At 38.9% G+C, this 26,626-nt stretch overlaps 1 protein-coding gene across 4 annotated transcripts in view; it reads left to right on the top strand.

Moving 5' to 3' along the window:
- dennd2b (DENN domain containing 2B) overlaps window positions 1-25,941 on the top strand; it is a 61,803-nt gene extending 35,862 nt beyond the window's left edge. For all 4 annotated transcript variants that reach the window (XM_051899025.1, XM_051899022.1, XM_051899024.1 and 1 more), the window contains 15 exons: window positions 33-248; window positions 1,208-1,304; window positions 1,425-1,469; window positions 2,051-2,235; window positions 3,186-3,295; window positions 4,633-4,702; window positions 7,066-7,143; window positions 11,557-11,697; window positions 13,758-13,906; window positions 21,301-21,478; window positions 23,536-23,577; window positions 23,762-23,873; window positions 24,147-24,390; window positions 24,664-24,749; window positions 25,251-25,941. In XM_051899025.1, coding sequence (XP_051754985.1) covers window positions 33-248; window positions 1,208-1,304; window positions 1,425-1,469; window positions 2,051-2,235; window positions 3,186-3,295; window positions 4,633-4,702; window positions 7,066-7,143; window positions 11,557-11,697; window positions 13,758-13,906; window positions 21,301-21,478; window positions 23,536-23,577; window positions 23,762-23,873; window positions 24,147-24,390; window positions 24,664-24,749; window positions 25,251-25,285 — 1,788 coding nt within the window. In that variant the 3' untranslated portion in view covers window positions 25,286-25,941. The remainder of the gene's footprint in view (window positions 1-32; window positions 249-1,207; window positions 1,305-1,424; window positions 1,470-2,050; window positions 2,236-3,185; window positions 3,296-4,632; window positions 4,703-7,065; window positions 7,144-11,556; window positions 11,698-13,757; window positions 13,907-21,300; window positions 21,479-23,535; window positions 23,578-23,761; window positions 23,874-24,146; window positions 24,391-24,663; window positions 24,750-25,250) is intronic.
- Window positions 25,942-26,626: the final 685 nt, after the last annotated feature.

The following is a 26,626-nucleotide window of genomic DNA, read 5'->3' as shown; positions in this document are numbered from 1 at the left end:
GATTAATTTCTTATCAACTTTCCTCTCACCAGCTGCCCTCTAAACCGAGTAGTCAGTCTCTGCGGCTGCCAGGCCCTGCTGACAGGAAGAGCCAGCGCCCATCCCGCTTGTCTAAGAGGCACAGTCATGATGACATGCTGCTGCTACCCCAGCTGGGCATGCCTTCCTCCCCCTGTGGCCTATTAGATGACAGCCTGAACCCTGGCACCGATACCTTGGCCTCCCACAGGCAGAAACGAGTCCCCAAGGTAAACAGTGAGGGTAGAATGGAGTGAAATGAGCAGTTGAACATTGCTTTGTTGTTGTTTTTTTCTTTAAGGCAGGGATTTGCAAACTTTTTTGTCAGCTAAACCCCTTTGATATAAAATATTTACTTGAAGTAACTGAGATTTTAAGGTAATATATCAATAATTTAACAAAACATTCGCCTGTTCATGGCTCTCTGTCTGTAAATGTTACGTGACATTCAAGTAAAGAAATAAAATATTTTTTTATTGTTTTATTTTGAAATTATTTGATTTTTGATTTATATCAATTTTACGTTTTTATTATTTAATTGTTAGTTTTTCATCAACTCAAAAAACCTGTTTTGGGAAACCCTTCTTTAAGGTGAATGGGAAATGGATTTCCAGATCTATATGCCTGGAATAAATAGGGAATACACAAATAGCAGTCTGTGTAGCAGTCTTTGTATGCTGTGAATGGTAACACCTGGAGGAGTGAAAGACTTTAAGCGTTATGTTTTTGACAGTTTTGCCAACATTAGGAGTTAAAGTTGGTTCATCAGAACTAGGTGCAACACATCCATCAGCCTTGCAGCTAATTTTCCACTGCTCCTGGATGTTTTTGTAGGGAAAACACCTTCAACCACACACAATTGTAATGCCCATAACCTTAATGTTTACATGCTGCAGGGTCCAAAAAAAGCAAAAAACATAGTTCACATATCACTCTCAAGAATGGAAAAAAAAATGCCCTGAAGGACTGAAAGATTTAGTTTCACTGTTTTTCCCTTTCCAGACATTTTACAAGTTGCTATAGAGTGGTCCCAGTGGCTTTTAGGAGCTCACTGATAGCTAAAATCAATAACTTTTCCATCTGGACACAGCAGCCCCAAAACTTAATAACATTCCAGGGTAAATGTGTACATAAGGGGCAGTTTGAAAGTCATTTTCAATTTGTTAAAATGCATTTTTTCCCCTTTCAGGTGGTGCAAAGAATAAACTCTATCTACTGTACAAAAAGAGGCAAGAAGAGACTAAAGAAGCTTTCACTTTCAAACATAGAAACTGCGTCTCTAAGAGGTAAAGATTTTACCTTGATGTAATCTCTCAGAATGTGCTCCAGTTGTTCATGTCCAGTCCGAAAAAAAAAGGTTGTCAGTTGACCCTTTGACATCAACCTGACCTATTCTCTGTTTGTAGATGACAACAGTGAGAGTGAAAGCGACTCTGATGACAGGTTCAAAGGTGAGGGATCAGCACATATGGCTGAGAGGGCAGTGTATTTGAGTTGAGCGCTGCTCAGAGACTCTGTCATTCGAGCAAACAACATCACATGACCCTGTGATTTGTCACAAGTAAATGTCAGACCTGAGCAGTGTTATTTTACTATTCTTTATATACTATTCTAGTATTTATTAATATTTTGAATTGGCTTTCATTTTTTTATTTTTTTTGTTTGTTTTCATTTTATTTTTAGTTGTAATTTTTAGTGACTTTATGTGCTTTTATTATTTTTATTTGTTTTGTTTTTTAATATAATAGTTATATTTGATTTCAACTTTATTTCAATTAACGATAATGATTTTTATTAGTTTTAGTTTTAGTAAACAATACCAACACTGGACAGGAGCTTTATATGAGAATGAGCTCCACACATGGTCTGTTACATTAGAAATCTTATTACCAGACTGTTGTTTGAGGATAAAAGCGTAAATTCTGTTTTACATGAACATGTTATTGAAAATAACCATGTACACACAATATACAAACACAGTTCTTTCACATTGTATATGCTGCCTGTGATATCATGTGAATTTTTTACACAGCCCACACTCAGAGGTTGCTGAAGCTGCAGTCTATGCTGCGAAGTGCACCAAGTTACAGGACGCTGGAGCTGCAGTTGATCGAGTGGCAGGAAAGGGAGCTCTTTGAGTACTTTGTGGTGGTCTCTCTGAAGAAAAAGCCTACCAAAAACTCTTATACTCCTGAAGTCACATACCAATTCCCCAAGGTGAATATTCTCTGTAAAACAGGGGAGATACTATGTTTGTTTGACATTTGCACAACATCTGATGCCTACCGACTTGTAGCTGAAGTGGGATATACATCAGTGTTTGTTTAAGGATCCTTTTATCGGCTTCCTTTAGGATCAGTTCTCACAGAGTTGCTGTTAAACAGTTTCTGGAAAAAGCCTTGATGTATAACTGTATATAATCCTTACTGCTTTCTGAATATCGTTCATATTGAGTGTTTTTTTATTCAGATGGTGGAATGTAGTTGTTTGTATATTTGATAACAGATTTGTATATTACTGTTCAAAACTTTGGGGTCAGTAAGATTTTTTTAAAAAGAGATTAATGCTTTTATTCATTAATACTTTTATCAAAGAATCCTGAAAAAAGAAATGTATCAGTTTCCACAAAAAAATCATTTATAATGCATTATATATGAAGGCTTTAAGTAAAGTGTTGCCAGATATTCAAATATAAAGCAATTATTTAAATAGTTTTATTAAATAACTTTTGAATGGTAATTATGTATGCCATCATATGCATTAGAAACAGGGCTGAAAATACAGAAGCTTTGAGCTCTTATCGTTGGGATGTATTGACAATAAGTGGCGTAAGCAGGAAATCGTTGCCATAGCAATCATGTTTAGTTACAGAGATAGGTTTTTAATTAGCTGAGATCTGCTTTAGTGATTGTGTTCTCTTGGGAGGCTGAAGTATGTTGACACTCTGCCCAACAGAGGGTCAACTCTGTCATTGTGCTCTTAAACTAGAACAGAGGTCAGATGATGGCATGGGTGGAGATAAGAGTGGGGGACTGACCCCTTGTGGGGTAGAAAAATATTCTGTACATACTTGACATAGTAATGAAGGTCTAAAGGGATACTATAAAGAGACTGTGTAAATATATTAGGTGGATTTCTAACCAGGTCTTTTCATCTGACCCTCACAGTTAGAGAGACTCACCAAGCAGATGAGGGAAGCTGAACAGAGACTCAAGGCTATCCCACAATTCTGCTTCCCAGATGCCAAAGACTGGAGCCCTGTGTCTGAATACAACAGGTATCACTGTTTGCTTGTATGTAGGGATGCTCTGATATAGAGCAAGATTATGTACTGCTCCCGCCCACTTCCACCAAAAATATGTTAGATTTTATCCTGCTCCCAACTGTAACTTTCACGTTTTGTCCCGTTCCCACCCACAATAGCGAGTAGGAAGAGGTCTACACTGATTTTTCAGTCCTGGTCCGGTTAGATTCTGGGGTCTATAGGCATTTTCCCCCTAATTTCTACACACACAATGCTTTAGATATTAGATAATTATATTTTGCAGGAGCCCACGAGTCATTTTTTTCTCCTGCTTCCCACGCACATATCAATATCTTCTCTCGCGTATTTGCACTCAGCAATTTAATACTTGTCCACGGGATTGCAGACCTCTACACTGATATTAAAATTCTGGCTGATACTGATAAGCTGTTAATTGCTATAATGACATTATGCAGTATGAAATATATGCAGATATGCAGTATGAAATATTGATAACTATTCATAATGAGAAGATTTAACAGTTGAGATGAGAAAATAGAGAAATAGAAACAGTGCTTTTAAAAGGTCTTAGATGTAATCTATTGCTGTGCCTTTAAGTTAGTGCTAAATGATGACATCCACAATTAAATATCAAAAATCGACCAAGAAATATAAAAAAAATCACTAATGGAGCCAATAGCCTTGTGGGCAGCACTCCAACATGTAGTGTAGTTGTGCTTCATCCAACCCTAGTTCAAACCCTGGCTTGTGGTTCATCTATTTTGCTATTTTCCTCTCTCCAAATATCCTATCTGAATAAAGGCATTAAAATGACAAAAATAAAACACTATTTTTGGCTGATAACCGATATGGTCCCAAAATATCACGCAACCCTACTTGTATGTCTCCATTTCCAACATTTGGTGGTATTACTATACGTTTAAAATCAAGCAATTTTAAAAGCACAAAACACATTTGGGCAAAAAAAGGCTACTTTCAAAAGCAAATTTACAGAGATTTGTTGGAATGGCACTTCCATCAAGACAATTACACTACATTATGAACAACACTATCCCACAATCAATTCAGCAACTGAACTGAAACATTGCAGTTTCAATTTAATCTTCCACAAGTATTCACAGTCAAATATCCCAAGTCATAAACTCTCAGCAATTTGAGTAATTTCTTTGGTTTTTTGCAAACATCTTAGCTGCCTGATAAAGTCTTCTAACCACAGGATACGCCTCAAAGGCAAAGTCTTCGGTCTCAAGAGCATTTCTTCTCAAGTGGTTTTAAACACTTTTTCTTCTTATCACCTGATCTACATGGGGGTTTGGGTACTAATGGTGGCTGTCTTTGATTTGCTATAGTGAGACCTTCTCTTTCATGCTCACCGGAGAAGATGGCAGTAGACGCTTTGGGTATTGCAGACGGCTTCTGGTGAGTCTTTTTCTCATATTATGGATGCTTTTCTTGCTCCTTTTGTTTTTGTTAGAATAACCATACGTATACTGTATATTGCATCACACGTAATTAAAGGCCAAGCATATGGATGGAGGTTTTGGTCAGTCACTTGAGTAAGTGTTTGGTTTGCTTTTTTTTGTGCTCAAAAAGGAACAGATTCTCGTAAAGTGTCTCCTCCGGTTTAATGAGAGTTTCTCAGGAAACAAATGGAAATGCAAACCATTAAAAGATGTCATTGTACCATAAGAATTAGTCATACAGTATATTTGTGTGCTTTGGAGTTTTGGGGTGATTATTGTTTTTGGATGTTGTAGTGAACTGCATGTTTCTTGTTTTTTTTTTTTTTTTTTTTTTGAATGTGCTGCTTTTTCTGTACATTATTGTTATGAGTTATACATAAGTTTTGCATTAATGTGCATGTTAAGGGTTATCTGTGGTTTGAGAATGACATGTTAAAGCATTTCATACATCTTTACGCTTAATCTGCAAATAAAAGAAGATAAATGTGTAATAAATGTGATATTCTCTAGTAGTTGTTCTCTGATAGTTTTAGCTGTTGCTTGTGCAGAACTTGCTTTTATAGATGTGGCCTTGTGTTGTTCAGTTTTAGATTTAAAGTGATTTGCTTCATTATTGGCTTGTGGGATTTTTTAGCTTCTATTATTTCTCAGCTCGTCTTTTTGAGCGTCTGAATGGCCCAGTGGAGAGAAGTGTTGACTGTGTTCCCTGCAGGGAGGAAGTCCAGGGGCTGGCATGAAGGCGGCATTCCTGAGGATTTGAACCCAGCTCCACATGCTTGAATTAATCATCCATTTGTAAAAAGTCAGCAGAGGAGAATTGCATACCTAATATGGACAAGAGGAATGGGATTCTTTGTGTGTGTGTGCTTTGAGAGACACTAACCTGGTTGGACTCCTAGAAAATAGCCAGACTTTCGATTGTTTAGTGAATTGCGTGTGACAACTCATTCGTTTTGTGGAACTGCACCTGTGCTGTGTTTACACTGGACATTCTGCATCCATTTTAGACTCATACCATGCACTCATACCATTTCATGTTTTTAACTTTAGGTTATGAATTGAATACTAAAACATAGTTCATAAAATGTTGAGTGGGATGACAATGTTTAAAGGGGGTAATTATTTTAATGATTCCATCCATTATGTTTTAAAGAAAAGCTTTAAAAAAATCCATTTAAACAGCATGAATCTCTTGCTCTCATTTTAACTCACCTAATTCCCTTTGATGTGGCTTTTAAGTTTTCAAGCTGCAATTTTGTGAGCAGCAAAGTTCTGTTCTCTCTCTCTCTCTCTCTCTCTCTCTCTCTCTCTCTCTCTTAATTTTAGTGGTACTTGCTAAACCGACCATCACTATTGCTACTTATCAAGTCCCACAGTGTTTGTAATACTGACATTAATGACACCTAAAATATGCAATATGTTGAGAAGTCTGATATCTACACTTGTTCAAAAGTTTGGAGTCAGCAAGTTGTTAATCAGTGTGATCAACTTAAATGTGAATGCAACTCAAAAGTGACATAAAAGACATTTATAATGTTACAAAAGGTTTCTATTTCAAACAAATGCTGTTCTTTTAACTTTCTATTCATTAAAGAATCCTGAAAGAATGTATCACAGTTTTCACAAAAATATTAAGCAGCAGAACAAATGTTTTCAACATGTATATTAATAAGAAATAATTCTTGAGCACCAAATCAGCTTATTAGAATGATTTTTGAAGGATCACGTGACACTGAAGACTGAGGTAATGAATGTAGCTTTGCCATCACAGTAATAAAGTACATGTTAAAATAGAAAACAGTTATTTTAAATTGTAAATTTAAATTTAAATTTTATGCTTACTGCATATTTCTGTTTTTACTGCATTTTTGCTCAAATAAATGCAGCCTTTTTGAGCATAAAAGAATCCTTTAAAAATTTTTTTAAAAAAGTCATACCCACCCCAAACTTTGAATGGTAATTTCTACTACAGTATGTGATAAAACCAATCCTATATACTTATATGGCCTGAGCCATATCTAGGAACCAGAATATCATAAAGACTTTGGGTTGGGCTCCCAGCCACCCAAAACAACTGCATAGTCTAAAAAAATGATCTTCTAGAAATGCCCTGGCAACCATCCACAATACCCTAGTGTCGTGGTAGCGACTTTTGTAGGTACAAATACCACTAAAATCTGGTTTCTTCTCTCATAGTTATGATTTAGTACCATATACATTTTACTGAAATCACCTGGATGCTTTCATGTGTTGCGTACCCCCCAGTTACTTCTTGTGATGATTTAATTGCTTGTGTAATCTTTTCCCCCGCACCTGCAGCCGAGTGGGAAAGGGCCTCGCCTTCCTGAAGTGTATTGTGTCATCAGTCGACTGGGCTGTTTCAACCTGTTTTCCAAGGTGAGCTCAGGCTTGCTCATACACACCTCCACACTGTCTTTCTGGCTGTCGGACATGGGCACAGCTGAAGCGAGGCTTGTGCTGGCATTGTGGAACATTCAACTTAGTACATCTGTCTTTCTCACTAGCCCATTAAACCACTGTTATTTCCTTCACTTCCACCTTCCACTCATTGGAAAGTAAGGAAGAAGTATAAAACCATCCTGGATCCAACCTTGATTATCATAATATTCAGTGGAAATCTGAACTGCATGTTTTCGTCAATCTTGGAAAAAAAAAAAAAAAACTCATGTAGCCGATGAAAACCATGACTTTCTAGTGACAGGTTAGAATTCTAGAGACTTCCATACACAATTATGAAAGGAAAAAAGAAACAGACCACATGAAATCGATCACTGTTCTGTAGTGTATAAATCTAGTGTATAAGTCTAGTCTAGCAGTGTTACAATCTACATGTGATGCCTTTTAGCACTGGTGAGTTCTCCATCAACTAGAGCTGCACGATTCTGGATAAATTGAGAATCATGATTTTTTTTGTTTCAAATAGAGATCATGATTCTCCCATGATTCTGAATAGACAACTAAATAAAATAACATGTAAATTACTAGAGGTTCCGACAAAATATTAATTGCTGCAATCAATTTAATTTCATTAAATGTTTAATTAATTAGAATGAATATTAAAAAAAATGGTTTGAATGAATGATTCATTGACTAACTCAGACACTTCACTTCTTTCATTACTGGATGAATCAGCGTTCCCATTCACTTGGTTCACTAGGTACAACACATGACTATAGAATATCGCGCTCTTGCGGCATTTGCTGAAGACACCTTTATTCACGCCTGAAAGGCCAATGATGCATGACGACATGGGCGGGGTTACCTGTCCAAAGCATAAAAATGCAGTTGCATGCATCATTCCCTTTGTTCTTCAGCTCTTCACCGTGCTGCTAGAACACCATCACGCCAGATCTTCACAAGAAGGAAAGCCCATGGTGGTGATTCTTGTCAAAAGGCAGAAAAGAGAAAGTTTTAGCACAAGTTTAGCTTTGCTAACGAAGGGCTAGTAAGCTTTTCTCACACAAAATGTCCAAACACAGCAATGGTTCTCGATACTCAAAAGATGCTCAAGAGCACTGCCTGGTGTGTTTGGGGATTGTCCATGGCAAGTTGTCTCTCTCCAACACCGGGGCGTCTATGCACTGCTGGCAACTCCGTCGTTTGACACTTGAGCGGCGTGTAGCATTTGTTGAGCGTGTATTCGGTGGCAGTGGCCAGGCACGGTCTGCTTCTGTCCATGGGGGCTGATCCGGCTTTCGAGGAGGCCTCTGGGACTTGGGGCGATTGTGTGGAAGCCGAGGAGGTTGTGGGTGATTTTGACCTGTCCTGAGTTTAATCAGGATTTTGAGTGTCATGAGGATAACTGTTAGTTGATGCGGGCTTGGAAGTCTTCGGCGACATTTTCAAGTGGGGCAAATCACGGCTTCCCCCTCACCCTCCGAGGAAGCGGATGGAAGTGGTGTGATGGAGGATCCTTTCATTAAGCTGTATTGGAGAGCGGCAGGAAAGCTGTCGGTGGAGTGGCCTGCCCTTCCCCGATTCAGAAAAGTTTGCGCTTTGGCAGGTTCTATTTGTCTCCTGTACGAATAGCGGTAAGAACACACCTGCTGCTTTACCCAGATTGTGTGGATTTGACATCAGTGGATGTGGCTTTACATCAGTGGATTTGATCAATGCATATTTTCATATCACAGTCCACCCAGGACACTGAATATTCCTGAGGTTCTCCTTTGAGGGGGCTGCATATGAATTTCACGTTCTGCTGTTTGGGCTGTCCCTAGTACTGCACATATTCACGAAATGTGCGTCATCAGGGCATGAGAGTGTTTGCTTATTTAGATGACCTACTCCTGGCTCCAGACAGCAGGGAACAAGAAGTGTTGCAAACACAAGCACTTGTCCCCCATTTACGAGCTCTGGGATTCTTAATAAATATCAAAAAGAGCTTCCCGGTTCTGTGTCAGCGGATTTCGTATCTCGGTTTAGAGATAGATTCAGTACAGAGCACAGCTATGCTGTCAGTACGGAGGGCCGAGGGTTTTTGCAGCTACCTGAGTCTTTTTCAGCTGGGCAGGCGAGTGTGGTTTTTTTACAGTGTTGAGACTGCTGTGGCTTATGGCCTCAATGATAGCAGTCATTCGGCTGGGTCTTCTCTTTTCTGAGCATTGGTCTGAATGCCACGCAGCATTTAAACAGACAAGTGACAATAACGCCATCGTGCATTTGAGCTCTGATCCCCTGGGGAACCCCAGGTCTGTTGACAGAAGGAATTCCTCTGGGCAGAGCTATGTGGTGATGACAGATGATACCCTACATGGATGGGGAGCTCTGTACCAGGGGAGCTCTGTAAGAGGAGAGTGGTCAACAGCGCTGAAAGAGTGTCATATAAACTATTTGGAGTTGCAGGTGGTTCTTCTGGCACGGAAACACTTTGCTCAGCGCTTGCAGGGCAAACATGTGTTAGTCAGAACGGACAACACAACAGTGACGACGTATATAAACAGACAAAGGGGTACTCGCTCTCTTCCCCTGTTGCAACTGACACAGACTCTCCTGATATGGGCTAGCGAACATTTAGTGTCCCTCAGGGCAGTGCATGTTCGAATGGTAGGGCAGACCTGCTGTCCAGAGGGGAACCACAGATCAGAGAGTGGCGCTTGCACCCTCGAATAGTGGCGCAGATCTGGAATCGGTTTCAGCAGGGTCGAGGTGGATCATTCTGCATCTGCAGAGAATGCACACACCCTCTGTTTTTTCAATCACAGACAGCAGCGCCCCGCTGGGGGTGGATGCCCTGTTACATGTTTGGCCCAAAACCCTACTGTATGCGTTTCCGGCAGTGGAACTGATACAGCCCACCCTAGACAGAGTGCGTCAGGAGATTGGCACTGATTTAGTTTACTTCCAATCAATGTCCTGGCCACAATACAGAGTGCTAGGTCGTCACCGTCGACAAGAGGGCTATATGCGTTGAAGTGGCACATATTTGAAGAGTGGTTTGAGTGAAGATCTTTATCGGCATATCAATGCCCGATTGCAAGTTTTGAGTTTGAGTTTCAACACAAGTTTGGCAGCCATTTTGGCCTGTCATGAGGGCATTAATGGTGCTGCGCCAAGCGCGGACCTGCTTGGCGTTCAGTTCCCTAAAGGGGTATGGCGTTACAAAATCAGTGGTGCCATCATGGGACCTTTGAGTCCAAAGACATGCAGGTTAGGTGAATTGGACAGTCAAAAAATTGCCTAGGTCTATGTGAGAGCCCTGTGATTGACTGGCCATCTATCCAAGGTGCTTTCCCCTGCCTCTGGCCTAGGAAACTGGGATAGGCTCCAGCCCTATGACTTAGAAAGTCGTACAAGGAATAAAGAGAGAGAGTGAGAGAGAGAGAGAGAGAGAGAGAGAGAGAGAAAGAGAGAGATGTCACATCGATGACAGTGGCTCAGTCCGTGCTTACTGCAGGAGCTTTAAGCCAGGGGCCGTCGCACCCTTAAAAACATGTGGATATGTGGCAGTACTGGTCCCTTTACATTTAGTTTAGTGGACTTTGCGGGGCGTGCATATATGTCCCATAGTTATGTGTTGTACTGAGTGAACTGACTGAATGGGAACGTTGAGTTATGCATATAACTACTGTTCCCAGAAGGAGGGAAATGGAGGCTTGGTGAAGAGTTGGACCCATCAAAGGGAATGACGTATGCGACTGCATTTATATGCTGTGGGCGGGTAACATTGGCCTTTCATTGCGTCATTGGCCTTTCAGGCGTGAATAAAAGTGTCCTGGCTCAAAAGCACGATATCCCATAGTCATGTGTTGTACCTTGTTTCCCTCCTTCTGGGAACAGTAGTTATATGCATAACTCAACATTTTTGAATGAATCTCTTGAATGAATGATTTAACTACTCACTCATAAATACTTCACTTGTTTAATTACTGAATAAATCAGCGTTTTTAAATGATTCTCTTGAATGAATGATTCAATGACAAATACACATTTTTAACAGTCATAGTCGTTATTTGAAGCACCATGTTACTTTCAAAAGGTTATTTACCCTATTTTGATCACTACAGTAGACATTTCACATGTTTATATCTGAACTATAAAGTTTTATCCCAGTACTTCTGTGATAATTTGAATTATTGTAAGACAAAAATAATGATACTGTGTGGTTGAAAAGACTGTTTCATTCCTAAACATAAGCGCAAACGCAGATGTTCCGGTATGATTTTGTCAAATGTTTAATAGACAGAGCCATATTGTTGTCATTTAGGAATAAGATCGCGATTTTTTTTTTTTTTTAACGATTAATCGAGCAGCTTTACCATCAACTTATTCATCTTTCATTTGTTACAGATCCTTGATGAAGTGGAGAGGAGGAGAGGGATCTCGGCTGCATTGGTGTATCCTTTCATGAGGAGTGTGATGGAATCTCCTTTCCCAGCACCAGGCAAAACCATAAAAGTCAAAACCTTCCTGCCTGGAGCAGGAAATGAGGTTAGATCCTTCTCTCATATACAGGTGCATCTCAATAAATTAGAATTAGAATTTCAGTAATTCAACTCAAATTGTGGAACTTGTGTATTAAATAAATTCAATGCACACAGACTGAAGTACTTTAAGCCTTTGGTTCTTTTAAGTATGATGATTTTGGTTCACATTTAACAAAAACCCACCAATTCACTATCTCAATAAATTAGAATACTTCATAAGATCAATAAAAAAAAGGATATTTTAAACAGAAATGTCAGGCTTCTGAAAAGTATGTTCATTTCGATGCACTCAATACTTGGCTGGGCCTCCTTTTGCATGAATTACTGCATCAATGCGGCGTGGCATGGAGGCAATCAGCCTGTGGCACTGCTCAGGTGTAATGGAAGCCCAGGTCATCTGCATTGTTGGGTCTGGTGTCTCTCATCTTCCTCTTGACAATACCCCATAGATTCTCTATAGAGTTCAGGTCAGGCGAGTTTGCTGGTCAATCAAGCACAGTAACACCATGGTCATTGAACCAGCTTTTGGTACCTTTGGCAGTGTGGGCTGGAAAATGAAATCAGCATCTCTCTAAAGCTTGTCAGCAGAAGGAAGCATGAAGTGCTCTAAAATTTCCTGGTAGATGGTTGCGTTGACTGTGGACTTCAGAAAACACAGTGGACCAACACCAGCAGAAGACATGGCAGCCCAAATCATCACTGACTGTGGAAACTTCACACTGGACTTCATGCAAAATGGTTTCTGTGCCTCTCCACTCTTCCTCCAGACTCTGGGACCTTGATTTCCAAATGAAATGCAAAATTTACTTTCATTTGAAAAGAGGACTTTGGACCACTGAGCAACAGTCCAGTTCTTTTTCTCCTTAGCCCAGGTAAGACGCTTCTGACGTTGTCTTTGGTTCAGAAGTGGCTTGGTACATGGAATGTGACAGTTGTAGCCCATTTCCTGAAGACGTCTGTGTGCGGTGGCTCTTGATGCACTGACTCCAGCTTCAGTCCACTCCTTTTGAAGCTCTCCTAAGTTCTTAAATCGGCTTCGCCTGACAATCTTCTCAAGCCTGCGGTCATTCCTTTCACTTGCACACCTTTTCCTACCACACTTTTTCCTTCCAGTCAACTTTCCATGAATATGCTTTGGCACAGCACTCTGCGAACAGCCAGCTCTTTCAGCATTGACCCTCTGTGGCTTACCCTCATTGTAGAGGGTCTTGATGATTGTCTTCTGGACAACTGTCAAGTCAGCAAACTTCCCCATGACTGCTGTTGGGATTACTGACCTAAACCCAGTATTTATACCCTGAGAATGATAATTTAATAGAACTTGAAATTAAATATTCTAATAATTTGAGATACTGATTTTTTGATTTTGAGGAGCAGCGAGCTGTAATCATTAAAATGAAAACAAAAAAGTCTGGAAATATTTTACTTTGTCAAATAAATCTAGAATATATTTAAGTTTTACTTTTTGAATTAAATTACAGAAAAAAAAAAAAAAAAACTTTTTCATGATATTCTAATTTATTGAGATGCACCTGTAATTTAGACTGTTGTGTTATCTGCTGTAGTTTATTCAACACTTATTGAAGCACATCTGAGATCTGAATCCTTAAATACTACATGTTATTAAAACTGACCCTATTCAGGGTTCAACAGTAAGGCCAGCAGTTTACACTTTTACTTTCCCTGCCAACAGTTTCACTGGCCTCAACACAAAATGAATCATTTTATTTACATAGAAACAAAATTATAATTATACAGTTATTTTTATTATTATACAGGAAATAGCCATAAATTCATAACATTTTTGCTGGAGAATGATGGCATACATGGCAAAACATACTTCCGTAATAAATGTCTCCTATTGTGCATGATTCATTAGTGTACAGTATGCTATTCTAAAATTGTTTTTATAATAATTATAAAAAGATCTTTCAGCAAAATGTAATAACTTTCTCTGCCTCTGAAATGACTTTTTCTGCTCCATGCATGGGGGGTCAAAATTAGCCAATAGTAATATTTTCAATTTTCAATTTTCAATTTCCATGTGTGTTTTATTTTCCACAGGTGATTGAGTTACGGAGGCCCATGGACTCCAGACTGGAGCATGTGGACTTAGAAAGTCTGTTCAACTGCCTGAGTGTACGACAGGTGGTACGTGTTTTTGCCTCTCTGTTGCTGGAACGAAGGGTCATCTTTGTGGCTGACAAGCTGAGGTGAGAAACCCTTGTGTGTTAGCTCAAGTGTCTGAGTTATCATGTGACTAGCCTTTGAGCCAATGAATATGAACCGTCAAGTGTAGGCAGCATATCATCTCATGTAACACACTCTTCATTCCCATGAGAAAGTTCTTGCTTTTTTAGCCCAAACATGGTCAAACAGTCCTCCCAAATGGATCTGTGTTTCTAAGACAAGCTGACCACTGTGACAACAGCAGTCTGAGTGTGGCCTAACAGCAGATGTTCTCAATAACCTCTTTTTCACTGATGTGCAGTGTCACTTCCAGTTTTCCGTCTGCTCATTCAGAGCCTGTAAAATAACATCTGCAACACATAAAAGATTTTTATCTTTTTGGGTCATGGTTTTTCTCCTCCTGTTGGTGATTTTTGTTGCTGTAGTCATTGTTTTTCAGAATCAGACCTATTGCTTTCTCAATTTTCAAGTTAGACATTCAAGCTCAGTGATCATTAGAATATAAGAGGACAAAGTTTAGGAAAACATTACATATTTGTCTGTGACCATGGGTATTCTGAATGGAATACCAATCATAGTATCGGTCCGAATGTTCCAGTCAATCTGTTTTGGCTTATCTGGGCAGAAAATAGTTGTTTTCGGGCCCAGTTCTGTTATGTCTGTCAGTGTCCAACCAGTGCATATGGCAAATAGCAGCCTTCCACTGCGGTTTTGGTTAAAGGGTGACCCAACGGCTGCTCCATGCAGGCCACTGCTAAATTCATCAGAGGAGGCATATTTGACCACACCCTCTAACACTGGGCAGAAGTCCCAGGAGTCCCCACTGATCTAAATGCAGAAGTGGGTCAGGGCAGAGACAGGGTTTTGGTTCTGTTAGGGACGTTATGGTCCTCGGAGGTTTCTGCACCCCCCTCTGAGCCTTCGTGCTTGGTCACGGAAGCTTGTGGCCGGGCATGGGGGGTCATTAGGGAGTAGGTTATTTGTGAAAGCTTAATCTCCACAAATCATCAGCCAGTTTAAACAAACAGCAGCGGGTGATGTGGGGTGGGCAGTTACTGTGAAGGAAGGAATGCACTTCCTGTGTGAGTGACTGCTCGTTTCTCTCCTCTAATCGGTGGCCATATTGTCACAGGGTGACGGGTGTTGCTTAGTTACAAATGTTGTTTGGACAAGCTCCTTTATTTGTACAGTTTTTGGTTGATTCGATAAATGTATTTTGATGCTCCTTAAAAGTATGAATAATTTGTGTTTTTAAAATGACATCAACACTGTAATGTGACTGAATCATACCTGTATGGTTTTTTCGAAGTTGGACTAACAAACCTAGATTATGCCATTACAACCTAGATTATGCCAGTAGCTTGGTGCTTCATCCAGTATGTATGCATGTTCTCGTCATTCTCAATCAAGGGGCCAGTAGTCAGACTGCCGGCAGAAGGTCTGGAATCCATAGCAGCTTTCATTGGCCAAGGACCACCCAGAGGCTGTCTGACTGATAGGGCTGCACGATTTATCGCGATTAAATCGCACGCGATTTGGCAAAGGCTGCGATTATTTTATGCGCAGCTTGTCAGAGCTGTACGGCTCTGTGATCAGAAGTAAATGCTTCTCCATCTGAAAGCCAGAGGGCGCTCTTGCACAGAAACTCAAAATATGCCCTGCCGCAGTCCGCAGAAGAAGATAACACGTGTCAAATCATATCGCTGTAGCTGAATAAACAGAAGATTGAAACGCTTTGATTGATTAAACATGACTAATAAACACACGACTGCCTTATTCTGTGTAAGAAGCCACATCATCTCACAGAAGGATGCTCAACTGTCATTATGAAGTGAGTTTGGAGTAAAAACATTTTATTAAATGTCTTTTGTTGGACAAGATGTTAATAAATGCTTCTCATGTCTGGAAAGATATTTGACGCATGTTGCTTTTTCAAATGTACATTATAAGCGATTCAAACTCGCAGTGCTTTCAGATGGATTAGCATTTGGAGCGATACTTCATTGACAAGCTGCGCAAAAAAAATAATAATCGCAGCCTTTGCAATTTCATAATCGCACTAAGAATCGCGTTTAAGTGATAATCGCATCTAAGTTCAATGTTATTTTTCGTATCGTGCGATAAATCGTGCAGCCCTACTGACTGACTGACTGTTCATTTTGTTCTGCGTCATGTTCAGGGATATGAAAATGTAATGTTGTTGTCCCTACAATGGTGTGTAAAACTATTGTGTAATAGTGTAAAACATATTTTAAAGAGTCTATGCTGCTAACTTAACGTACTTCACATACTTTCGAAAATCCAGCGTTTAGTCGATCCTGATAATCACTCATTGTCACAGACGAAGGCTTTCTGCTTCCATGAGGGGGTTTGGCGTCACGGCAGCTTTGTTTACAGGTCGTTAAAGAACACGAAATGCTTGTCTCCCGGAAATCTTGTGGAATTCAATCAGATGACGACTTTGAAACTCCTGAAGTGTTTCTAATTTTATGTGCCATATGCATCAGACGTTCAGCCAGTGGTCCGTGGGAGTGACGTCTGAAGCTGAAACTAAGGGGCCAGGACTCACTAGGGGGCCTCAGCAAACTTCCAAGTAGTTTCTGTTAGTTTATTCTCATCAATAACTATAGCTTCTGTTTGTTCCCCAGTTTCTGTTTATAAAAAAAAAAACAAGCAGCTTTGTTATAATTATAGCAGAAATACTGGGGAATTATTTTACCTTAAATAGGGGACCTTAGATTAAAAAAGGTTGAGAACCACTGCATTAATCACACTACAATTGGTCTCTGTGTTATCTGCTATATATATATATTTTTTTTTTTTTTTTTTTCCCCTACGTATGTGAACATACTTGACCTAGATTTGTGTTAAAACATAACCTTTGCCATCTTCGTCTTCTCACATGGTAGACCATGGTTTAGTTCTCATACTTATAAGAATATTTGACTCAGAATATAGCAAAACGTGTTTTTTCTTTGAACTAGAGTAACAAAACCAGTATGTTTTCTGTTGTCGTTCAAAGTACGCTTTTCAAAACGCTCTTTGTGAATGGGTTTGAATCACACCCATTATCATAATAGATAGAGCTCTAGTTACAACATATTATGCTGTTAAGCCAAGTATTGACATTCCATGGGCTTGGCTCTGTTCAAAACAGGATAGGTGAATTGATGGGATTTGGTCCAGGCCTAGCCGTGTTGCCCAGCAATCTTAGGTGGATTATGGGCAGTGCTAGACTAAGGTAGAAAACCCTCCCTTCTCCCACATCAAGGACATTGCTGCGGCTCTCATGGGAAAGGCCACTGCAATCGAATTCCAAAAATGTCTGCCAACAGTGTATGATGTATGCTTCTGTAGCTTGTAACATATATTTGCTGCTCAGGATCTGACAGAAAGAAAACTCACTCCATGTTAGGCAATGCTTTCCTTGGGATTTCATGTTCATTTTAACCCCTTCCACACTGCATAGACACTTTGTGAAGCTTAAACAGTCCTATTTCTTGTGGCACAGACAGTAATTGTTTTCGAATCACAAACTTTTCCATTAGCTGTTTGATTGTCTAGGGAACTCCTCTGCCCAAACCAGACACTGAAATTCAATCATGCTGCTGAGTGAGTTTCTGTGGGGAGCAGCTTCGATTGTTAATAAAATGAATTCATCACCCAACATTACATTAAATTATAAGCAATAATACATTCATTTTTATGCATTAGATTTAATTGTAATTGTTGCGACTGAAATTTCTGTATAATAATATTAGCATTCTGTGTGGTTATAAAATGACAGGAAGGATCGAGTTAAACTCTCTGATGTGTGGTCTGGTTTTGTCATTTCCAGATTACTTCGTTTTCATGGGTACATTGTGTGTTAAAATTTTGGTGTAGCTGTAGACGTCTTCCTCTAGTAAGTGAATGTTGTTGTTGAACCCGAGCACAGAGAGCCAGGTGGAAAAATGTTTTGTGTCCCAGACAAGTTGAAAAGAAAAAGAGACGGAAGGCCTTTAGGCAAATGTATTACAGTATTGCCAAGTTGGCCAGAGATTTATGTGTGGCTAGTTTCGGAAATAAACAAGCCAAAAACATGAAGATTGAAAAGCTAAAAAAATGTTTGACTTTTGTTTAAATAAACTGGTCGTTATACTATATGTGTCTTATGTCCTAGCTGAATGTTCTAGGTATTTTTTTCCTTCTCTATTTTTCTCTTGTCTTGTTGTAATTTCTGTTGTTTTATTATCACAGGAATATGTTTCAATATATTGCATAATGGTGGGAACATAAAATTTACATCAACTTTTGCATAAACCTTGTGGTATTGCAGCCTTTTACATCCACATATTGCATGTCACCACTGGTTAAACATGCAGAAGCTCTCGTTAAATATATAGAATTACTTTCAAGGCTCTTTTTCCAGATTCCAGCCAGCCATCCAAAATTATCATTATTTTTAGGAGTTGCGAAAGATGCAATATTCATTAGAATCTAATTCAGCTTGGATGGTTAAATGAAAGCACATGTATTTTTGCTCAGATTAGGATCTTGAATTTTCATCCTTGAGCTGCTTCTGTTGCAAATTATTCTTTTTAGGGCTAGCTCACATTGCTCACAATAAACAACAAATTCCAGCAGTTGTTGGTTTCCGCTGGTCTAGTGTGTTATTTTTTTGTATTATTTATGTTCTATTATAGTGTTTATTAATGTTTTGAAATTCAGTTTTTATTTTATTTATTTGTTTTTGTAATTTTATGTGCTTTGGCATTTTTATTAGATTTACCCCTGGTTTTACAGACAAAGCATAAGCCTTGTCCCAAACTAAAATGCATGTTTGAGCTGTTTTAACTGAAATCAATTTGCACTGACATATCTTAAAATATGTCATTGCCATTGTTTCAACTGGAAAAAATTGTTCTAAAAGTGATTCCAACGATATCGTTCCTCTGTGCTGTTATCATTTATTAGGGCTTTCGCACTGGAGGAACCTTTTCATAGTTTCTAGAACTATTGGATGAAGTTCCCGGATTTTCCCATGATCGCACCGCAGGCACTGGGAATGATTTTAGTTCTAGAAAATCCTTTTGGGGGAACTAAATTAGCTCCTACTTCAGAGTGTAGGGTCTAAATCAGCACTTATAGGAACTACCAGTGACGTAAGTGTACGTTTATTGGCCAAACGCATGTCAAACACCGGCACCCGGCATTTTTAACGAGCCGTGTATACATATACTTTCTGTACCCCATGAACATGGAAAACAGCGATAACAGCATTTACCTGTTGTCTGCGGGGTTGTTCTTTTCACAGCCTCGATGATACGTCATAGGCCTAATGTTACTGCAAGTTGTAATAGGAGATTTCGATATTTAATCGCGTAAATTAGGCGTTTACATTCCATCTCCGTAATCACGAAACCAACGAGACACAACAAATGCAGCTCCGATCACGGCGTCCTACATCCACCGGTTTTTGACGTTGTAAATGCCGTGCTTAAAGACGGCAGCTTCAGAGTTCCTACTGTCGGTGCAAATGCAACTACGAAAATGGCCCGGGAGAGAAATTAGTCCTCTGGGAACTATCCTAGCGGCTAGTTCCTATAACTGAGTTCTTAGAACTACCCGGTGCGAAAGCCCCTATTGTTGTGATGTGGACTCTGCTGTTCTTTTATATTTAGAATGATTTTTATAACTATATATTTATCATTATTGTTATAGTTATTGTCCTTGAATTGATCAGCAAGAATAAAGGCCCCTTCACACCAAGTTCTCAAATGAACTTATAATAGCTGTTATAGTACAATATGCAATATAATATCTTTTGTATTTTTGGTTCAGTGTAAAGGGTAAGTGTAAAGTAAGTGTTCACTGTAAAGGATATTTCATTTGGTTGGTGTGTTTGTAGACTGTTTTTGTGCGCATACCAGCTCTCTATGGCTGTCCGGTCCAGGCAAGAGTCAGTCACTAGCTAGCAGCAGTTTTCAACGCAACCCTCTATCCATGTTATTTGGTTCCTGGAGAATTTGGGCAGCATAGAACAGTGTTTGGACAGGTCTAAAGTTCCATCTTCATCTTTTCCCATGAGTACTTGCCTCTGAGGCCTCAGTTATGCTGACATTCCAGGTATCAGCTATCAGAATCTGCCTGTCTCGCCTGTGGCTAGGTTTTTAAAATCTGCTTCTCTCTGTTCCCAGTGTGAACATGCCAGAATGCAGGATGCAGACTCACACACAGACATTCAAACACCCACCTAGAGTGTTTTAAGCACAGGCCATGAAATGTAATCTTTTGATTTGATTAAAAATGCAAACTGATATTTGTCTCTCTTCTAAGAACACAAATGAGCAGTATTGGAGCTGCAATTATGTTTAGTTTACTGTCAGCCTACCAGATTTGATCACTGGGTTCAGTCCTGATCCTCTCTAATTCATGGCTGGAGTCAGTGTGTTTCTGATGGTTTATTTTCTCGGCCTCTGTATATGTGGGCTTGTGTGGTGGTTGGGACAAAAAGAGATGAGAGTGAGAGAAAGAAGGGTCAGCCACTATCAACAAGCTTGGGACCGTGAGAAGGCCACTGTGGTATTTGTAACTTTGTGCTTAGCCTTAGCTGTAACATCTCACGGCTGCTTTAACGTCACAGAGTAATTTAAGGCTCTGAGGAGTGTGATTTGCAAACATGATATATAAACGAGAACGAGTGTGTGTGGTTACAGTGAGGTAGCCCATCATGATATCATCTTTACCATATCACCCTGAAGATACGGAGACTTACATGCAGCCTGTTCCACTTATCATGGGTAATGTGGTAGTGTAGATGAGGTACAATTTGAATACCAAGCGCACACACACAAACACACACACACACACACACACACACACACACACACACACACACACACACACACACACACACACACACACACAAACAAACACTGATTTGCTGATTGTCTTGTGGGAACATTTTATCCTTTGTTGGAACATTTCTACTGATTTACTGGTAAAGCTTTGACAGCTGACAATTTGCATTTTTCCCTCTGCTTGTTTCATCATAAAACCTCATAGATTTTCATTTTAAGTGCATTTCTGTACATTTATTTGTTTGTTCATAAACTGAGGTATAAATTATTTTCTGTGCTAATGTTGGACATGTTAGCTTGTGTTTTTTGTGTGTTCTCCATGGGGTTTTATGTAACTAATGTCTTGAATGAAACTGTCACAATGTGAATAATATTACAGGAGTCTATTGAATGCCACTGGATATTTTCTTTTGTTGCTTTTATAATCACAGATTCCATTGTCCCCTCGCTAAAGCCAAAATAAACTGGAAAATCTGGCCTCAATATACTTTTTCCAGAACAGGATTTGCTAAGAAGGTGTGTGAGATTTTGTAAAAGCTCGATGATTGACTATGTGCTTTTCTTTTTCGCTACAGTACTCTTTCCAGCTGTGTTCATGCGGTGGTGGCTTTGCTCTACCCGTTCTCCTGGCAGCACACCTTCATCCCTGTGCTGCCCACCTCCATGGTGGACATTGTCTGCTGTCCCACGCCTTTCCTAGTGGGTATTTTGTCCAGCTCACTGCCAAAGCTCAAGGAACTACCTGTGGAGGAGGTACGGACACTACCCAACACTTGATATGTCTTGTCACAAACATTGCAGCTGCTATGGTGTTGTCACCCATCTTGTTTGTTGTAATAGTATACTTTGTCAAGTGTGTACAACGTGTGCTTGGCTGTGTACCAGCCTAAATGAAACAGGTTTGTCTGAAAAACTGTCATCAGATTCAGGGAGATAATGAATGCAGTCTGTGCACAAATATATAAATTCATATTAGGGCTGCACGATATATCAGAATAAAAACTATATCACAGTATGGATAGTGCTATTGTCAAATAGCCTGCCAAAATAAAAGCTCGATGATCTACAGTTTGAAAATAAAGAAATTAAGATGTAAAAATCAGTATTGCAATTTTACAGTAAAATAAAATTATTTTCTTTTATTTCACTGTATTGTTACAATATATTTCTTTTTTGTAAAATATTATTTCATAATAATAATCAATAAAATCATGAGAATTATTTTATAGTCATAAAACCGAAAGAGGTTTGAGTTGGTTCTTGTAACAAGTATGAACACACATTTTTTTCAAGTTTTCCCCAAACTGTTTAGCCCTAAAAAGATTTCACACACACACACACACACACACACAAAAAATCTTTAAAATAATTTTTTTTTTTTTTCAGCCTTTTTTTAAGTTATTTTTACTTTCTATACAGATGCACTTCCCAACAAAAATTACCCTAGTAATTCTAGAATGATTCATTCTTTCAAGATTGAGTCATTTTCCCTTGCTTTTGGAGGTTATTATTCTGAGAGATTTTCCCCTGATCGTGACTTTGAATTCCTGTGAATATGGTCACATTGGCAGCTCTCCTTAACAGTTCAATTATGCTCTTACCCTAATAAGCTGCCTGAACATTAAACCCTTATGTTGTGTTCTTGCAGTGAATATGGGGCTAAAGTCATTTTCCCAGGTTCAGAAAGATACTGGAATGAGTGAAATACATGCTAAGTACAATAACATGCCCAAAAAACACGGGCCAATTTTTGTGTATGAGCCTTTAATGTGGCGTCAGCTTCATAAGCCTAGCTCAGCATTCCTGGCCGGGCTGTTGCCTTCTCCCCTCTAAATTTCCCAACCGGGAGAGTGTTGTTGTTCCCAGCTGCCCATAGGACAGTGCCAGCTACTGAGTCTTTGGCATTTAGTGCATTTGGCAGGACTCGTCTTTAGTACTTTTTTCAAATTGCACTTTGGACATAAGTGCACTTGTAATGGCCATAAGGGGTGACCCTTTTGCAGGGAAAACATCTGGAAGCACACCAATTTGTGGTCCTTGTCATTTTTAACACTGCGTTTTTAAATGGGTGTCAGGCTCCATCTGTTGTGGATCAACTTCTGGAAATATTGTGACTCCCAAAACAACTGAATAAAGTGTGATAAAACAAAATGATGCTACTCAATGTTTCAGCCAGTTGAGATTAGGGATGTGCAAGATTAGTCGACTAAACGATACAGCTGCTGCTAGTCGACATTGGAAATACTAGACGTTTACGTTATTTTATATTTATTTGCACATTTGTTTTGCTTTATATTTGTACAAAAGCGATTTTCGAATTACTGTCATGTTACTGTTCAATTTTAAAAATGAATCAGAGAAATGTCCCCTCAAAAGATGAGCAAGGTGGAAGGATTTTGACTTGTAAGAAAACGGAAACTTTTTGCTTTTTGGCTTTTGCCGCAATCTAACTTTTATTTGAGGAATTCCGTTTATACTCTAATAGGCTATTGAGTTATTGGTCCTGCACTGCCTATTGATTCAGTTGATTTTAATAAATATGTCTAATGTACAATAATCATAATGCAAGGCAAGCACATCACATGTATATGACCTGTTTTTTAGTGGCATTCAGTATGGGATTTTACTGTTTGATTCATAGAAATACATCATTTCAAATGGATTGCTTATACAGACAGCTGTTTTTGACTGTCTTCTGAGGGTTTGTTAGACTAGTCCACTAGTCGATTACATAATTTATGTTTAAACATTACTGAATTAGTCATGGCGCACCTAACCTAATTGAGATCATTTTTTTCTTTATGTTTCAGGCTTTAATGGTCGATCTTGGAACAGACCGCTTCATCAGACAGGTTCGTCCATAAACAATCTGTCCCCATAAAGTTTGACGCAAACTCTCCCATGGCTGTAGTGCAGCTAATTACGTGTTGTCATTAAGATCTGAGAACAACCGTAATATAAACAAGCGGGCTGTGTCATGTTATGAATCACTGTACGTTGTTACAACGTTAATCTTCGTACTCTTCCTGTATACAGATGGATGACGAGGCCTCTCTATTACCACGCAAACTGCAAGCTGCTCTGGAGCAATCTCTCGAACAGAGAAACGACATCATCAATCAAGACTCCGACAGCGAATCAGATGAAGGTGAAAAAGCCTGACGTTGTGGCCTTGCCCATCTGTTTTCAATGGACTCACTGGCTATTTGCATATTCTCTGACTGTAAAGCAGAACATATGGCTTCACTGTGTTTCATTTCCTTTTCAATCTCTTTGCTTTTTTTTTTATCCACTGTGAACATGAACCACATCTCATCTTATATTAGTATTTTTTGTTTATGCTTGATAAAATATAAATGGCAAGTTTAGTTGCTCTAGGATATTGAATAATGAACCTTTCTGATATCCCCTCATTTCACAGAGTGCACCACCTCTTTGAACAGTGTGGTATCAGAGGCCTTCATCCGCTTTTTCCTGGAGACCATTGGCCACTATTCCCTGTTTCTTACCCAGGGTGAAAGAGGGGAGCGCATCTTCCAGCGCGAAGCCTTCCGCAAGTCGGTGGCTTCGAAGAGCATCCGCCGATTCCTGGGTGTCTTTATGGAGTCTCAGATGTTTGCTGGATTCATCCAGGATAAGGAGATGAGGAAGTGTAGGGCCAAAGGTAAATCGTGCTTGGTCAATTGAAGAAAATGGCTTCTCATAAAACATGATGTCCTATTAGCTTCAGGCCATTCTAAGTGTAATTTGAAACCCACACCCAGCATAATTATACACTGCTTGTGTGGGTATTTTTGAGATAGGGTGGAGGGGTAACTATTATGTTAAAATGAGATCTTTACTGCCACCTTCTGGTCACCAAAAACAATGCTTTTCACAGAAGCTAAAAATATTTTAAAAAATGTGATGGGCATTCTTTCTTTCTTTATTTATCAGGGACTATTTGAGCAGAGAGTGGAACAGTATATGGAGGAGTTACCAGACACAGAACAGAGTGGAGTCAACAAATTTCTGAAGGGTTTAGGTGAGTACAACACGGCATTTATGTGACACACATATGTAAGGCCGTGTCCACCAAAGCATTTTTTTCTCTAAGGCCAACATATTTTTTTAATCGTTATCATTGGGAGCGCCACATACTGGACGTTTTTTTCAGGTCGCCGAGAGTTAAAAAATTGTCAACTTTGGGTAAACACTGTCACTTTTTACCCAGCCATCCAATCACAATGGAGGAGGGTTGGGACAAATAATTGACCATATTCTGCTGTTCTTAGAATATACATGCCTCGACCACATGACTATATTCGAAATCAGATACTAGTGTGTGTATGTGTGTGTCTGTGTATATATATATATATATATATATATATATATATATATATATAAAGCTCTCAAGCGCCTGCAGCTAGGCTTTCAGAAGTATGCCTCGCATTTTTCAGCTGCCTAAAAACACTTTGGTGGACACATGGCCTAAGTATCAACCTTGTTTTATGAAGTCATATCAGTCATATCTTTTTTTTTTCAGGAAATAAAATGAAGTTCCTTCATAAAAAGAACTAAACACTTTACGGTGAAACCAAAAACTGTGGACATTTTCTACAGATGCTACATCTGAAGACCTAACACGGCTAAGTCATGTATGCTGTGTCTTTTGTGTTGACTCTGACGTTTATATTTTTGTACATATTTATGGAAGCTGTGCTGTTAATCTCACATGTAGCTCTGTTGTTACCTTTTCTGGTACTTGTATATGACACTAGAGAAATAATAGGATGGTACTTGAGAGTATGAATGGTTATATTGCAGTATAACCTCCACCCTTAGAGATAACGGTGCTGAGCTGGTTGAGATGTATGAATGGAAACCTGACAGGTGGATGTACAGTGGCTGTGTAGTATTTAACGCTAGAATTTCTCCATGAACTGTATTTTGTACATTTATTAACACATGAAGAGTATAATTACCTTATTTACAGTGTTTAATAAAACAAATCAATAAAGCTTTTTCTGTTAATTTTTCAATCTGCAATAATGAACAGCTTTGTTCCAAAATGTTTAGGATCATAGAAACAGTACCTGTATGTTCAGTGGAGTTATTCCCATCCTTTTAGTCTGGCTTTTTGGTGTTTAAAATAGCAGCAATGAATAATACACTGGGAATGTTTTGAAACTTGACACATTTTTGCAATATTAAAGAAACATACACAACTCATTAAATGTGTCCTGAATTGGTCCTATGTGTGCTTCAGTCTGTAGCCATAGTTTCCAGATAATGAGCGGTGGTCATCAAAAAAAAAAAAAAAAAAAAAAAAATGGATAGGCTTTGTTTATTGCCATTATTGCCATAAAATGCCATTAATGTTATTTTATGCATAAAATAAAATTTTAAATAAACAAACAATCAAATTTACATTTAAAATCTTAAATCTTACTTCCAGAAAATTATGAAAATTAACTTCATATAAATACAAATCTTATGAGTTCTCAAAAATATCCAACATGATGTATATTTAAATAAAAATAATACAATATCATGCAATTTTTTACAGATTCAAGGTAAGTTAAATGTATTTATGTCTGGTAAATTTTCTCAATCCACTCTCCTTTGGCAGGTATTGCAAAAAAGTTTATTTTGGACCCTATTTGGGCAAGAACAGTCTCAAAAAATTACATCAAAGCCACTGAAAACAAGTGCAGAACCGACACCTTTCTCCATAAGTGCCACAACAAATGTGTCTTGTAGCACTACCAAGAAAAACAATGACACTTCAGGAAAGCTGTCAGTCAAATGGCTACCCAGAGAGATTTATTTTGGTCGACAAAACGTGTTAAAATCCGTGAAAGAAAATGTAGGAATTATAAAAGGTGTTGAACTAGGTGCCAAATAATAATTACATACAAA

The sequence above is a fragment of the Ctenopharyngodon idella genome, chromosome 7, assembly GCF_019924925.1.
Source record: "Ctenopharyngodon idella isolate HZGC_01 chromosome 7, HZGC01, whole genome shotgun sequence".
Lineage (NCBI taxonomy): Eukaryota > Metazoa > Chordata > Actinopteri > Cypriniformes > Xenocyprididae > Ctenopharyngodon > Ctenopharyngodon idella.
This window is presented reverse-complemented; position numbering and strand designations above follow the sequence as displayed.